This window comes from Bufo gargarizans, chromosome 10 (assembly GCF_014858855.1).
Source record: "Bufo gargarizans isolate SCDJY-AF-19 chromosome 10, ASM1485885v1, whole genome shotgun sequence".
NCBI classification, from domain to species: Eukaryota; Metazoa; Chordata; class Amphibia; order Anura; family Bufonidae; genus Bufo; species Bufo gargarizans.
Window position 1 is genome coordinate 117,689,710 of NC_058089.1, and position 16,180 is coordinate 117,705,889.

General features: G+C 44.3%; 1 protein-coding gene across 1 annotated transcript in view; it reads left to right on the forward strand.

Moving 5' to 3' along the window:
* GPATCH1 (G-patch domain containing 1) overlaps nucleotides 1-12,253 on the forward strand; it is a 28,472-nt gene extending 16,219 nt beyond the window's left edge. The window contains 10 exon segments of the mRNA XM_044269321.1: nucleotides 968-1,095; nucleotides 3,060-3,199; nucleotides 3,847-4,019; nucleotides 5,041-5,112; nucleotides 5,114-5,133; nucleotides 5,135-5,268; nucleotides 7,937-8,053; nucleotides 8,596-8,720; nucleotides 10,083-10,228; nucleotides 12,063-12,253. Of these exon segments, the coding sequence (XP_044125256.1) occupies nucleotides 968-1,095; nucleotides 3,060-3,199; nucleotides 3,847-4,019; nucleotides 5,041-5,112; nucleotides 5,114-5,133; nucleotides 5,135-5,268; nucleotides 7,937-8,053; nucleotides 8,596-8,720; nucleotides 10,083-10,228; nucleotides 12,063-12,102 (1,095 nt within the window). The 3' untranslated portion in view covers nucleotides 12,103-12,253.
* The last annotated feature ends 3,927 nt before the right edge of the window (nucleotides 12,254-16,180 follow it).

The following is a 16,180-nucleotide window of genomic DNA, read 5'->3' on the forward strand; positions in this document are numbered from 1 at the left end:
GGGAAATATCAGATTTGGCCGCAAATCTCCTTTGTTACCGAATCTGCAACAAAATGATGCCAAAAAGTGGCGTAGTTCGCATCATAAATGACTCCCCTAAGAAGTATGGGAAAGGAAGTCTAGACCAGTATAGTACTGGCAGACTGCCTGTATTAGGACACGCCCCCAGGCTTGAGACTTGCTGGATGCGGGAGTAGCAGTACTGGGGGAGGCTGGAATGGATCCTCACACTGTCCCCAGAAAGAGCGGGTTAGTTTGTGAGAAGCTCTAAAACTCAGTTCCGCTTTAACAAAACCAAGGTTGGTACCATGGGCCACACAGGAATAGTGCTGATTTTAAAACCTAAATACCCTATATTTCACCATATAAGACGCACCCCCTCCAAAGTGGGTGAAAAATGTCAGTGTGTCTTATGGGGCGAATACAAATGAGTGCTTCCATTATGGAAGTGCTCATTAGTACAGCAGGATCGAGGAGCGGTGAATACAGTGCTCCCTGTGTGGGCTCTGTACTTACCGATTCCTGGTCTTTTGGGGGTCTGATCTGAAATCTGATTGGGTGTCCTCTTAACATTGAGGCTCTGAATGGGGGCCTTCTTAACATTAGGAGTATGATCTGAGGTCTGATTTGGGGTCTTATTAACATTGGGGCTCTGAGCTGAGATCTGATTAACATTGGGGATCTCGTCTGCAGGTACATCTTATAGGGCGAAGAGTTGTGTTTTTTTTTTTGTTTTTTTTCACATATTGAGATTTATAGCAATTTTAGTACCCGGTAATGCCCCTTCAATATCTACTATGAAGCACATTAACGTGCTAAAACAATCTGAAAATGCAAAAGCAAATGATCTTATTGAACTAAAACCCACTATGGATGAAGCCGCCCTTAGTCTTTGTTGTGGCCGCCTCTAGTCCAGCATTGCTTTGTACTCTTTTCATTTATTTCATGTGCCCCATGTCTCCTGCAGGGTGACGTGAATGACAAGGCTGCGGCAGTGAAAATGAAAATGTTTGGGAAGTTGACGAGGGATAAATTTGAGTGGCACCCGGACAGACTGCTGTGCAGACGCTTTAATATCCCCGATCCTTATCCAGGGTAAGCTGCAGGAGAATGCTATTCATACAGCGCTCTACAGGCCCCGGCTTGCCTGACGGTCCCGTCGGTGGAGAGGCACATGAAGTCGCTTCTCTTCTGTTGTGTACTGATTGTATGTTCAGCTAGTTTATATGTGATTGTCGCTGTATTCTCCTCCATCCATAATATAACAAATGGTGTAGGAGCGTAGCCAGGTGAGAGCCAGATATAATTCGCACCATCTTATCCTCTGCTCTGATGGTTTCCCTACCAAAAAGCCAAGAAATAGTGAGTTGTCCAATGTTTCCTAGAGTTCCGTAACCATCGAGAAATTAGCCATACGTGATAGATGAAGGCATGGATGGATAGATAGATTGAGGCATGGATGGATAGATAGAAAAGATAGATGGAGGCATGGATGGATCTATAGCATAGACCGAGGCATGGAGGGATAGGATAAATGGAGGCATGGATGGATCGATAGGACAGGTGGAGGCATGGATAGATAGGATAGATAGAGGCATTGATCGATAGAAAAGATAGATGGAGGCATGGATAGATCGATAGGACAGGTGGAGGCATGGATAGATCGATAGGACAGGTGGAGGCATGGATAGATAGAAAAGATAGATGGAGGCGTGGATCGATAGCATAGACCGAGGAATGGAGGGATAGGATAGATGGAGGCATGGATGGATCGATAGCATAGACCGAGGAATGGAGGGATAGGATAGATGGAGGCATAGATAGATAGGATAGATAGATAGATGGAGGCATGGATGGATCGATAGCATAGACCGAGGAATGGAGGGATAGGATAGATGGAGGCATGGATAGATAGAAAAGATAGATGGAGGCATGGATCGATAGCATAGACCGAGGCATGGAGGGATAGGATAGATGGAGGCATAGATAGGATAGATAGAAAAGATAGATGGAGGCATGGATGGATCAATAGCATAGACCGAGGCATGGAGGGATAGGATAGATGGAGGCATAGATAGATAGGATAGATAGAAAAGATAGATGGAGGCATGGATGGATCGATAGCATAGACCGAGGAATGGAGGGATAGGATAGATGGAGGCATAGATAGATAGGATAGATAGATAGATGGAGGCATGGATGGATCGATAGCATAGACCGAGGAATGGAGGGATAGGATAGATGGAGGCATGGATAGATAGAAAAGATAGATGGAGGCATGGATCGATAGCATAGACCGAGGCATGGAGGGATAGGATAGATGGAGGCATAGATAGGATAGATAGAAAAGATAGATGGAGGCATGGATGGATCAATAGCATAGACCGAGGCATGGAGGGATAGGATAGATGGAGGCATAGATAGATAGATAGGATAGATAGAAAAGATAGATGGAGGCATGGATGGATCAATAGCATAGACCGAGGCATGGAGGGATAGGATAGATGGAGGCATAGATAGATAGATAGGATAGATAGAAAAGATAGATGGAGGCATGGATGGATCGATAGCATAGACCGAGGCATGGAGGGATAGGATAGATGGAGGCATGGATGGATCGATAGCATAGACCGAGGAATGGAGGGATAGGATAGATGGAGGCATGGATAGATAGCATAGACCGAGGCATGGAGGGATAGGATAGATGGAGGCATAGATAGATAGGATAGATAGAAAAGATAGATGGAGGCATGGATGGATCAATAGCATAGACCGAGGCATGGATGGATAGGATAGATGGAGGCATGGATCAACCAATGGGATAGATAGAGGCATGGATGGATCGATAGCATAGACCGAGGCATGGACAGATAGATAGGATAGATAGACGCATGGATGGAGATGGATTGATAGGAGTCAATAGATAGAAGAAGTGGATGGATGAGATAGATACTGTATAAAGATGTATGGATATTGTAATGAATAAATGGCGATGGATGAATTTTGGTGAAGTATAAACTTAGTGATTTAAATACAGTTGATAAAAAATTGACTTCCAGATCAACCATCATTGGGCTTCCAAAAATCAAAAGGGACAAGTACTCCGTCTTCAATTTTCTAACTGTTCCTGAAACACAAGCATCAACTAATCCCATGACCTCAACGAGACCCGAGAAACTACAGCAGGCTTCTGAGAACAGTAAGTGGGCCTGTTTTTACTCTATCATGCCTTAGACATGTAAGGGTCCGTTCACATTTCTGCAACTGTTTTGTGGTCCGCAAAACACAGACATCGGCCATGTGCGTTCCGCATTTTGCGGACTTCACATGGTCGTCACTATAATAGAAATGCCAAGAATAGGACCTGTTTTTTTTTTTTGCGGGGCCACGGAACGGAAGTGCGGTTTGTGCTGTCCGCATCTTTTGCGGGCCCATTGAAAATGAATGCGTCCGCACCTGTTCCGCAAAAATGTGAAACTGATGCCGACCCATTTTGCGGACGTGTGAATGGACCCTTAGACGTATAGCCAGGATGGGGAATTTGGGTTTCCTGATACATAAAGAGCCTGTAGACTTTTAAAATGAGTTGAATATTCTAAGTGCATGTAACATAAGGATATGAAGCAATTCTGCAATAGTCTTGATTTTGAAGAAACGCAAATCTATGTGTCTCCATGGTTACCCGGTGTCAGACCTGTATGGGAGCTGTGGACACAAAACAGTGGCAGATTTGCAAAACTGCCTGATTTTTATTTTTTTATTTAGATGCATTTGAGCAATAAACATATATACTTCAGGAAATCATAATGTAATGCAGAACTCTTTCTGATAATGTATACATTCCAGTGTCAAAGAAATCATCCAGGTGGGATGTGTCGGCTGCTGAAGAAAAGAAGACGGACTCCATCAGTGAGTTTCTAAGTCAAGCTCGTAGTAAGAGTGAAGGAATAAAAGAAGAGTCCAACACAAAACCGAAGGACTCTCTACAGTCTACAGAAGCTGCTATTGCCCCGGCCCAGGTACAGCTATGATATATGTATGTAATAATACTACTTACATAGCGCCCACATCAGAGGGTTCATGTACAGGATCCGTACAGGAGAAATACATTTATATTTTAATAATAGCCATTGCTGCAAGGGTGTAAAATATATATATATATATTTATTTATAATTATTATTATTTTTTATACAGGGAGAGGGGCTTGGTAGGGTTGATCCTGCTTATTAAAATTATACCTGTCTTGTGAAAATGGGTTGCAGTATTCCCAAGAAAAAAATACTTTTATTCCTTATGCAGATGATCTCTCAGTGCACCAAGGGGCAGGGACAGCAGTGGAAAGTGGAGGAGCTGCGGTGCACCAAGGGGCTAGGGCAAATTGAATGGCTATCCATGTAATGCATGGACAGACTGATCAGCCAAACTGATGGGACCCCTAAGAATCTGTTGTGTACTGATTGTATGTTGAGCTTTATATATGATTGTCGCTGTATTCTCCTCCATCCATAGTATAGGGGCTCATTGTTCTTGTTCATAGAAGGGGGTCTGAAGTGAGGTCTATGGTGTTGGAAAGGGCTTATCTTAGTGAGTTAATTTATTTTATATCATGATGCTCTGCACATGGTCGGGCGATCCTACTGTAATAGAATTAAAAAGGGGTGTCCAAGAGCAGTAAAAAAACATGCAAGGCTGCTATCACACAAAACGAGCAGCACACCTATCTATGGCTTGTCTTTGATATTGTAGGAGAGCTCTGTTAAAGTGAATGGGGCTGGACTGCAATACCATACACAACCTGTGAATGGCTGTGGCGCTGTTTTTGAACCACAACTGCCATTTAGAGAATTCCTTTAACTTTTAAGCTGACTTATTGTTCGGAGCCAGTTCAAGGCAAGTCTTTATCTATTACTACAAGTGCAACAGAAATAAGTTTGCTAGCTGTCGCGGAATCTTATCACATAGCATTGCTTAAAGGGCAGATATAGATATAGTCTCTCCATTCACGCTGTCTTGGTCATAGCTAAATGTATTATTTTTAGGGTTCATCAGGGCAGGATCCAGAAGAGGAAGAAAAGAGGCCGTCTATCGATTTGTTTAAAGCAATATTCGCGGAGCTCTTCCGATGAGAAATCCTGCCTCGTCAGATGAAGAAAGCGAAGAGGACTCGTCTCCTGCTCCCAACGCAGAAGCTGAGACCAGCAAAACGGAGACTGCAGCACCGTCCAGCGTACAAGGTGATGCACCTCAAAAGTACTGGCCCCAAGGAGGTGATAAATACTTGCACAAACCACAGCTGTAACCAGCTTTTTATTATAATTTTCATAATCCTATTGTTACCAGGAAGATATCAAGAGCGTTCACACCCAAAAGTAAAAAAATGACCATTTTTAAATGAGAAATCTGAGGAAAAGCCAAAGTGAGCCATGTGGGTGGAATCATCTTGAAGGGAATCGGTCTAGTGTGGGGATTCGCTCTGGTAGTTGGGATAAGCGGGTGCAGTACAGAGGCAAAGTACAAGTTCGTAATTCAAATGTCCGTGTTTATTCCCACATTAGGTCAAACAAAAAACACTCTTTGCAAGGTTGGTGTTTGTTCACACCAGGTAGAAAGTTTGTGCATAACAAAAAAACGTCACCTTGTCGGAAGTTCTGCCGTCAGCAGTCAAATTGAAGGCTTTAGGTGGCCTGCTCTTCCCAATACACATGTCTCAGCTTTTCAGCCCAGCACAGGGCTCAGTTCCCACACCAGCGATTGCCGGAGAGAGGTAATCACTCCCAGCTGACACTGCCGGCTGGGTTTTTTATAGGCCAGTCAAGACCCGGCCTGGAACGTGGGGAGTAGTCACCCACCAATCAATTTGACTACTCCCAGTAAGAGCCGTCTTGGACCAGCTATACAGCCATACTAAAAAAGCTAAGTGTCAATCAGCATTAGGCTACTTTCACACTTGCGTTCGGAGCGGATCCGTCTGGTATCTGCACAGACGGATCCGCCCCTATAATGCAAACGCTTAGATCCGTTCAGAACGGATCCGTTTGCATTACCATGAACAAAAAAATAAAAAAAATTTTGTTCATGATAGTGCAAACGGATCCGTTTTGACTTTACATTGAAAGTCAATGGGGGATGGATCCGTTTGAAAATTCAGCCATACTGTGTCAACTTCAAACGGATCCGTCCCCATTGACTTACATTGTACGTCTGGACCGATTCCGTTTGCCTCCGCACGGCTAGGCTGCAAGCAGCGTTCAGGTGTCCGGCTGCTGAGCGGAGAGGAGGACAAACGGTGCCAGACTGATGCATTCTGAACGGATCCGTTCGGGGCTGCTTGTGAGAGCCTTCAAACGGAACTCGCAAACGGAGCCCCGAACGCAAGTGTGAAAGTAGCCTAAGCTGCCGCTGACACCTGAAAATACCGGCTCTTATTTCACCGAGACCAGGAACCTCTGTGACACATACCTTCCATTAACGACGGACCCTTGCGCCTTCCTACACTAGTTAACATGCCGCCCTACCGGTCAGTAGTACTAGTAGCCAAAATGACACAAAAATATGACACCATTTTGCCATTAAGAACGCTGAAAGAACTCACCGGACACGTGGCATAGGAGTCCAATGTATTCATGATGAGAGCGTCCCCTCCCTGGCCCTCAGGTGGTCATTGACGGGCAGACAAGGTGGAGAGCGCTCCTCCAGACTCTGAGTGAAGCTGTGTGTCCGTTCTATTCTTTCATAACTGCCAGTGGCCAAATGACCACTTTTTTGTGCCATTTTGGCCACTATTGTATAGATTACTGTTGTATATCAAATTAATATGACAGATCCACTTTAAGAGGATTCCATCCAAAATCACAGGTAGGGTGGTAGAAGCAAAGGCAGTAGGCCCTAACAAGCCCCCAAACATCCAACTCGGCTGATTATTTCCTCCAGTATTCACCTACATTTAGTGGATTTCCTGATCCTGCCAGAATCGTCTGCTTTGCAGTACGGGTGCATACCAACTGCTGTATTTGGCATATGCATCAGGAAGACTCCCGGCATATACATATATATATTTTGCTGTATATGATGATGTAAATGACTGTGGATGCTATACTGTACACAGGCATCCTGCCTTTCTCTTGGCCTGCTGCCTAAATGTTTGCACAAAGTAAATAATTTTTTTGTTAGATTAGGTTTTTGCGAAGCAATATCATTACAGAAAAGAGTGAGAGTAAGGCCTCGTTCACACTTCAGTGTTTGGTCAGTGATTTCCATCAGTGATTTGTGAGCCAAAACCAGAAGTGGAGCCTCCATAGACATGAGGTAGAAGGGAAAGATCTGCTCCTGTTCTATGTTTAGAGCTGCACCTGGTTTTGGCTCACAAATCACTGATGGAAATCACTGACCAAGCACTGAAGTGTGAACGAGGCCTAAGGCTAGTTTCACAGTATTGGTCAGAGATGCTGGAGCTCTCTGCTTCCCACATTGCCAGGTGCTGCCTGAATGTCTGCCGGCCCCATTAACTATAATGGGGACTGGTGGAGATCCGGAAGCAATGGGACCGGCGGGCAATCAGACAGTGTCTGGCAGTGTTGGATCCGGGGAGCTCCGACAAGCTGTCCTAAATACACCCTTGCACATTTCAGGGCTACTTTATGAGGCTTGATGGTTCTGGTTTAGAGGACCCAGCATGTCCGTTATTACATGATCAGCTATTCATTTCAATAGTCGGCATGTAATACGGCATTTTTCTGCAGAGCCTTCTGTCTTTATGAGACAGGTCAGATGTCTCCACGCTGATCGTTGGTCTGCAGTATTCACTGTTGATTTACTTAGCATGAAATGATCTGGCAGTTCCCTATACTGCGGTAAGAGAATGTGAAATTGCTATATGGAGGGGGCAACAGGAAAGAAAATGCTGCACAATCTTAATAAAGAGCTTTCTATTCACAGAACCTGAACCGACAGTAAAGCTTACGGCTCCTCCTGCTGTTCCTGCGGCAAAGGAAGATTTGGAAAAAATGGACACGGAAGAATTTGGTCCTAAGTTGCCACCTGTTCCTCTATCTGGTAAGTTGTTCAACTGGTACAAAGAAAATGTGGAGCTGCTGCTCATGTACCCAAAGGATGCTCCTTTGGAAAATGTGACATATCAGAATGTCTCAGTCCCGGACACGCTGGACATGGTTTGTACTGCACATGCTGGACATTTAGTAGCAGTGGTGCGGGAGATTGTAGCTTTAAAGGGGTATTCTCATCACAGACAATGGAGGCAGATCGCTAGGATATGCCCCTATTGTCTTATAGGTGCAGGACCCACACCTATATCGAGAACGGAGCCCAGAAAGTGTTGGTGGGTGCGCATGCTCAGCAGCCCTCCATTCATTTTCTATGGAGCCGCCGAAAATAACTTCCACCAACCTGACCTAGATGGCCTATCCTAAGGATAGGCCGTTAGTTTGAACACCCTGGATAACCCCTTTAATATTTGCACCAGTTGCTTTTACTTTTTGTTGCTATTAGTTAACACCAGGCAGAAATGCGTACGTAGATGGCAGTCGCCCTTTTCCAATGTGTGCTATTCCAATTTTTCTGTATTCACTCTGTTTCAGGTGGTCCTCCAACGTCAAGCACTTACTCATCAGGGAGTCTGAATGAAGCCGCTAAGAAGCAGAAACCTAAAAAACACAAAGAAAAGCACAAGGTTAAGAAGGAACATAAACACAAGAAGGAAAAGGTGAGACTGAAACTTAGTATAATGTGTGAATATCCACCCTCTCCATAGCTCAAGATGCCCATAGACGCAAGGATGATCATTAACCATTACCGTTTTGGTATGGAAACAAAGCACTTCCAGCATTTTTGCAGGGCTTGTTCAATGTGTCGTGTGAGCAGCACATTAACTGTACGTGTTTTCAGTCTCTGAATGTAAGCAGGAACGGTCGCAGTCCTGTCTTCCTATATGTGGCGCTGCCAGCCATCATGGATTTTACAAGATGAGGGTTACAGGGTATGGATATGCCATACGTTCTTTTTGCTTGCGTTTTTTTCCCCTTTAAAGGGAACCTGTCACCGGAATTTTCTGTATAGAGCTGAGGACATGGGTTGCTAGATGGCTGCTAGCACATCCGCAATACCCAGTCCCCATAGCTCTGTGTGCTTTTATTGTGTAAAAAAAACCAGATTTGATACATATGCAAATTAACCTGAGATGTGTCCTGTCCCTGACTCATCTCACATACAGGACTCATCTCAGGTTAATTTGCATATGTATCAAATTGGGTCTTTTTACATAATAAAAGCACACAGAGCTATTGGTACTGGGTATTGCGGATGTGCTAGCGGCCATCTAGCAACCCATGTCCTCAGCTCTATACAGAAAATCCAGGTGACAGGTTCCCTTTAAGGTTTTTTGGAAAGCTGGGTGACAACCACTGTGGTTACTGTAAAAGCAACCAAAAATGGTTGTTGAATGGGCGGGATATTAAAAACTGCAGTCTTAAAGAGGACCTTTCACCTGGAGAAAACATTGCGAACTAAGTATCATGACATATACAGCGGCGCCCAGGGATCTCACTGCACTTACTATTATCCCTGGGCGCCGCACCGTTTGGCTGCGATGTCCTCCAGTATCTTCGCTCACTTGGTTATAGTAGGCAGAGACTTAGGGGACTTGGTTATAGTAGGCGGAGTCTGCCCTTGTCCTGTGGGCGACTCCTTCTCCTAGGCTGTAGAGATGGCCAGTCGCAGCGCAGAGCTCACAGCCTGGGAGGTTTTTTCTCCCAGGCTGTGATCTCTGCGCTGCGATTGGCCAGCGCTACAGCCTAGGAGAAGGAGACGCCCAGCAGAACAAGGGCAGACTCCGCCTACTATAACCAAGTCCCCGAACATACCGGAGGACATAACGGGAGAACGGAGCGGCGCCCAGGGATAATAGTAAGTGCAGCGAGATCCCTGGGCGCCGCTCTACATGTCATGATACTTAGTTGACAATGGTTTTCCAGGTGAAAGGTCCTCTTTAAAATGTGTATTTCTTTGGAGATGGTAAAAATGAAATCTCTTCTAATTTACTGTATGTTGATTGAATTTTCTGATACAGAAGAAAAAACACAAAAAGCAAAAGCATAAAAATAAACAAAAAAGTAGGAAAACCAATGAGAAGAGCACAGACACTGATGACAGCAGCGAAAGCCCCAGTGACAACGAGAACGTGGCGGACATAACACCCAGAGAGCTTCTGAAGAGGTGAGTGGTCTTAAAAAGGGTACTCCCCTCTCAGAGATTGGAATAGCGTTCTTATGAGACCGATACGTTCCCAAAGTTACACAAATAGTCCTAGTGAGCTGTGCAACACAGGTTTCTACAACTCTAATAGAAGAGAATGAAACGTTGTCGCACAGCGAGTTACAGTTACATCCGTAACTCCTGAGTTAACCGGAGATAATCTTGCTCCCACTGTTTATCAGTCTCCAGGATTTGTGACATGGTCCTGAAACAGCCTTGTAGAAGACCTGTAGAAAGCTCCATTACTCTCCTGCTGATCTGTTCAGTTTTTAGCTGTTGAATGGCTGAGAGGAGGGACCTTAGCAATGGTGGTGGGGTCCTCTCACTTCAGCAAGTGGCCTTTATCACGTAGGGAAAGTTAATACAAGGCACTTACTAATGTATTGTGATTGTCCATAGTGCTTCCTTTGATGGCTTGATTCATTTTTCCATCGCATTGTACACTGCTTGTATCCAGGGGTTACGACCACTGCTGCAGCACAGATACGAGGTGACTGTGACAGGAGCTGCTGCGCATGCGTGCTCCAACGGTCTCAGCCTGGAGAGAGGCCTGTGCTTTGTCCTATACTGTGTAAGCACGGCCACCGCTGCTGAATTGCAGGGAGGTCGTAACCCCTGGAAACGTGCAGTGTATAATGTGATGGAAAAATAAATCCAGCCAGCAAAGGAAGCAATATGGACAATCGCAATACGTTGGTAAGTGCCTTGTATTAACTTTGTCCACATGATAAATGCAGTTTGGTGAAGTGAGATAAACTTTCTGTCCTCCTGGGGACGGGGCTGAGGGGGGGAAGCTCCTGCTCCATCCAGTTATCTTATAGCCAGACATAAGTCAGTGAGGAGGAGGAGGAGGGACATGACTGCTTTTACATTTCTCTATGTTTTAATTGTGGCATGAAAAAAAACTTTGGATCAAAGGAAAAATGGGATTGAATGGAGGGAGGACTGGGGTAAACCACGCCGGATTGCTGTTCAGCAAGGCTTACATCTATTGTTAAAAGCCACCGGGTTTTGAGGGTGAAAATCGTGCAGCCATTAATGAATAGACCAAAACTATGCAGCCATTAAAGTGGACCTTTCACCACTCCTGACACATCTGTTTTAATAGCTTCATGCATTCCCCATGTAATAACCATTTTGGAGCATCTATTATGGCTCTATGTTGTGCCATTCCTTTATTAATTCTACTAGAAGTTATGACTGAATTGCTAGCAGTCTGCAGTAAGGGTACGGGGGGGGGTGTACCTGCACAGTCTGAAAATGGCAGCAATGATTGGATAGAGTGAGTCTGTGCAGAGCCCCCCCCCCCCCCAACTGGTTACCTCCCCTCTGTACCCTTACTGCAGACTGCTAGCTATTCATTCATAACTTCTAGCAGAAATAATAAAGGAACGGCACAACATACAGACATGATACTAGAGGATCCAGGATTGTTATTACATGGGGAATGCATGAAGCTATTAAAACAGACAAGTCAGGAGCGGTGAAAGGTCCTCTTTAAACAATACAGTAGATGAGCAAATAGTGCAGAAGAGCATGTTGATTCTGTCCATATCACAGCCGTGTCTCGGTCACTTGGCAGCCTCTCCGTGTGGCATTAACCTTTTAGGAATGCTGTACAGTACACACTAGTCGACCTAAGTGCATCACTTCTGATCCAACCTTTTTTTTTTCCTGGTTCGTCATCTCTTTTTGTGATTTTCTTAATTGCAGCAAAACAGCATTTTTTGTTTTTGTAAAAAATGTTGTGGATTAGCTGCGATTGTGAAAATCATAATCATATTTTTCTTTTCAGATTAAAAAATCTTCCAATTCCTCACTCGCAGCAACGATGAATCCGTCAGTCAGTGAATGGATCTTCACGTCTTTCTTTCCGAGCCTAAACGCAAAGCTTTCTGTAAATATATTTATGTACATGATCATCCATGTAAATTTTGTATATTTTAAAGGGAATAATTTCTATGAAATAAAATCAGGACTTTGTCGTATAATCGTGTGTGCTTCTATTCTGTATCTTGCCATACGAATCTCCTTACAGCATTAGAAGGAAGTTTTGCGCGAAGCGACTTTGGCTCTAGGATCTGAAGCTCGCTTCGCTCATCCCTACTCAAGAGTAAATTAATACTACATTAGGATCCCTCACCGTATGTGAAGGGGAGGGGTCTGACTGCTGGGACCACCACCAAGTACAAGAACAGGAGTCCCCGAGTTCCCTGTGTAATAGGAGTGGCAGTCAAGCATTCAACTCTATGAGGCTACCAGAAATAGCCAAGTATAGGGCTCAGCCGTCTCCAGCAGCACATACAGTTCAATGGAGTGGCAGCAGCTCCATTCACACAGCAGACTCAGACTCATGCTGTTGTGATGGTCCCGGCCGTCAATTCCCTACCGATTACTAACTTATCACCTATTACCCATTTAATATTAGACCCCAGACCTGAACGTATCAGGAGTTTTAACTATGCAAAACTGCTGACAGTACCTGGTAGGGGCCAGGTAGAAAGAGACAAACATAACATTTTTGGAGGTATTATCAGAGGTAGTGTGAATGTGAACTTCCTTTATGCTACATTCTGCTACTGCAAGTGCCCAGGAAGCAGGTCTTCACTGTGAAGTGCTCTGTATATTCTGCTGCTGCACAGACCCTCTCCTCTGCTTAGTGACAACTGTAGCATGTAACCAGAAGACCACTGTCATTCAGAGGGTGAGGGGCTGCAAAGCAGATCTTCAGAGAACACTTCACAGTTACTCTCTTCTTCTTGGGCACTTGTAGGAGCATAATCAGACAAAATAAAACTTCATGTTCACACTTCTCCTGATAACAAAAGCTCTACAAAAGTTACGTTTGCACTGCTCTCTCGAGCCCCTATCCAGTGTATACTCAAAACTGCTGACAGACTCCCTTTAATATCAGACCCAAATCCCTATATTATTGTCATATCCTAGACCTAAACCCCCATATTAAAGGCGGGCAGAAGGGGTTGTCCAGCCTTTTACCAAGCGAGGGCCTATCCTCAGGATAAGTCACTACTAACTGATTCTGGGTCTGACACCCCACCGATGAGCTGTTCAGGTGTAGCTCTGGTGTCGGAAATAGCACCAATAACCTTGTAGTGGAGGGAGCTTGTTACTTCAGCTCTGCTTCCATTGACTTCAATGAGACTTTGTTCTCATCCCTGGCAGTGACCGAGCTTTACCATGTGTAATCCTCCCTGGCTGTGACGCTCTGCGCTGCGATTGGACAGCGCTACAGCCAGGGAGAAGTAGACGCCCACAGAGAAAGACTGCGTCTCCTCCCCATTGCTCCGATGCTCAGTATTAGCATGCTAAGCGCAAAATTTTCGGGGGGGCCATAACGGGGCGCAGGAGCACTATTTTAAGGCAGGGTGGCAGCATCCGTGTGGGATACCCCGCAGATACAGATATTTATCTCACTACAAACCCATGAAAGGTCCTCTTTAAAACCACTGTGCATGAAAACAAAAGAAACCACAGCAGAACCCTACAGACCCCATGACAGGTCAATGGGGTCCATTATTGGAATGCATTATATTACGATGTGGCAGAACTTTTTACTTTTCTGTTATAAAAGAACGCCACACAACTAGTGTGAGCACGGCCCTTCTGTCTTCTCTTCTGGATGCCTCACTGGCCAGCTTTAAAAGCTATGTTCACCTTCGGGGGCATTTTTTGTGATTGTGCTTTAATCATTTTGGGCTAAAATCTTTAGCAACCTGCAGACTGGCAACAGTCCTGCCATGCACATCATTGTTGTTCAGTGTTCATTAATAGGGATGAGCGAATCGACTTTGGATGTTCGCATGAAACTTTGTCTAACTCGAACCGAACCCGAGTTAGGGAAATGCTTTTTTTACAGTACAAATTAATTTATGAAGTTATTGCATGAAGTCTCGCGAGACTTTGCGAAGCAATAACTTCGGCTAATCGGAGCCAATACATTCTAATACTGTACGGAGCTCCTGCTCATCCCTATTCATTAACATTAGCTGATGTGAGAAATGCCTTTAGTTCCTTGCTCTTGGCATGATCTTTGTTGGTTGACAATTCTTGGAAAGGGTAATAATGGTCTTGAATTTCCTCTATTTGTACACAATCTGACTGTGGATTGCTGGAGTCCAAACCTTTTGGAGATGTTTTTATAATCTTTTCCAGCCCAAGGAGCATCAACAACTCTTCTTCTGAGGTCCTCAGGAATGTCATGATACACTTCCACATGTGTAGTGAAAATCAGACTTTGATAGATCTATGTTCTTTAGATAAAACAAGTCACCTCATTGTCATCACATTAATTGAAAACACCTGACTCTAATTTCACCTTCAAATTATCTGCAAATCCTAAAGATTCACATACCTTTTCACTCGCAGACATGTTATTGGAGCATTTTCCTCAATAAATAAATGACCAAGTCTGATATTTTTGAATGATTTGATTGATTTGGTTATCGGACTCTGAAAATCTGATGTAATTTTAGGTCAAATATATTCAAAAATATAAAAAAATCTGAAAGGTTCACAAAGTTTGAAGCACTACTGTACATCCCAAACAGCTTAGCTTAGTTTGTGATGCAGTTAGGTTACTAACTGTACAGAGCCCGGAGTAGATGACATTTCCCAGAATCTTATCTCTACCTCCACTGATCAGTTGTTTTCAGGAGCGGCTGTGCCGGAACCACAACTAAATATCTCTGTACATGCCTGGTTACTGCAGCCCTGCTCTCGTTCACTTGAATGCCGCAGTAACCTGGCATGTACAAAGCTATGTAGTTCTGGCGCCTGTTTCCGGGACAGCAGCTCCTGAAAACAGCTGATTGACAGAGGTGCCAAGAGTCAGATCCTTGCCAATCTGATAGAACATCAGTAGTTAAGTCCAGGAAAACACGTTTAAAGTTTATAAAACCAACTTTATTACATCTGAGAACACAATACAATATCTTAGGCTTCACAGATAAACAACATCATATTTCTGTACAGCCTTAGGCTGGTTTCACACGGGCGTTGCGGGAACATGCGTGAGTGCAAAACATTTTATTGCGTTTTGCACTCGCGTGAGAAAAATCGGCATGTTTGGTACCCAAACTTCTTCACAGAAGTTCGTGTTTGGGTTAGGTGTTGTGTAGATTGTATTATTTTCCCTAATAACATGGTTATAAGGGAAAATAATAGCATTCTGAATACAGAATGCATAGTACAATAGGGCCAGAGGGGTTAAATTTTTTTATTTATTTAACTCTCCTTAATCCACTTGATCACACAGCCCGGCTTCTCTTCTGCCTTCATCTGTGAGGAAAAGGACCTGTGGTGACGTCACTGCGCTCATCACATGGTCCACGCAGAATATAGAACATGCTGCTATTTTCACGCAACACACAAGTGACAAGCCGTGCATACGGACGAACTGACCATCAATCAAATTCACCCCTGCCCCACTGTCGATAAACACCTCAATCCCAACAGTCTTTAACTCTAGTGCCACCTTGGCAGCCAGCAGAAATCGGGTACTACCAGTCAAAGAATGTTCTCTGACTCCACTCTTACCCCTCCAAGAGTCAGATGGGAATTAGACACCCCCTTTTCTTTTTAACGCTGAATGCATGGACATACATTGATAAAATGTCCCTTTTGTCCTCAGAAACAACACACACCCTTCTTACGACTAAAACTGTTGAAAGCGGATCCAGGGGCAGTTCCCCCTAATTGCATGGGTTTGTCCCCAGACATAAACCCAGGAGTATCTTCACCTAAATTGTCAGAGGAAGACGATACCTTATGTGATAGTACGTCCTGCGAGTGGGGGCCCCTAGATCTCTCTCGAAGGCATCTATCAATGCGTACCACAAGAGACATAGCGGCTTCTAAAGACTCAGGATTCTCATGAAAGACCAGAACATCCTT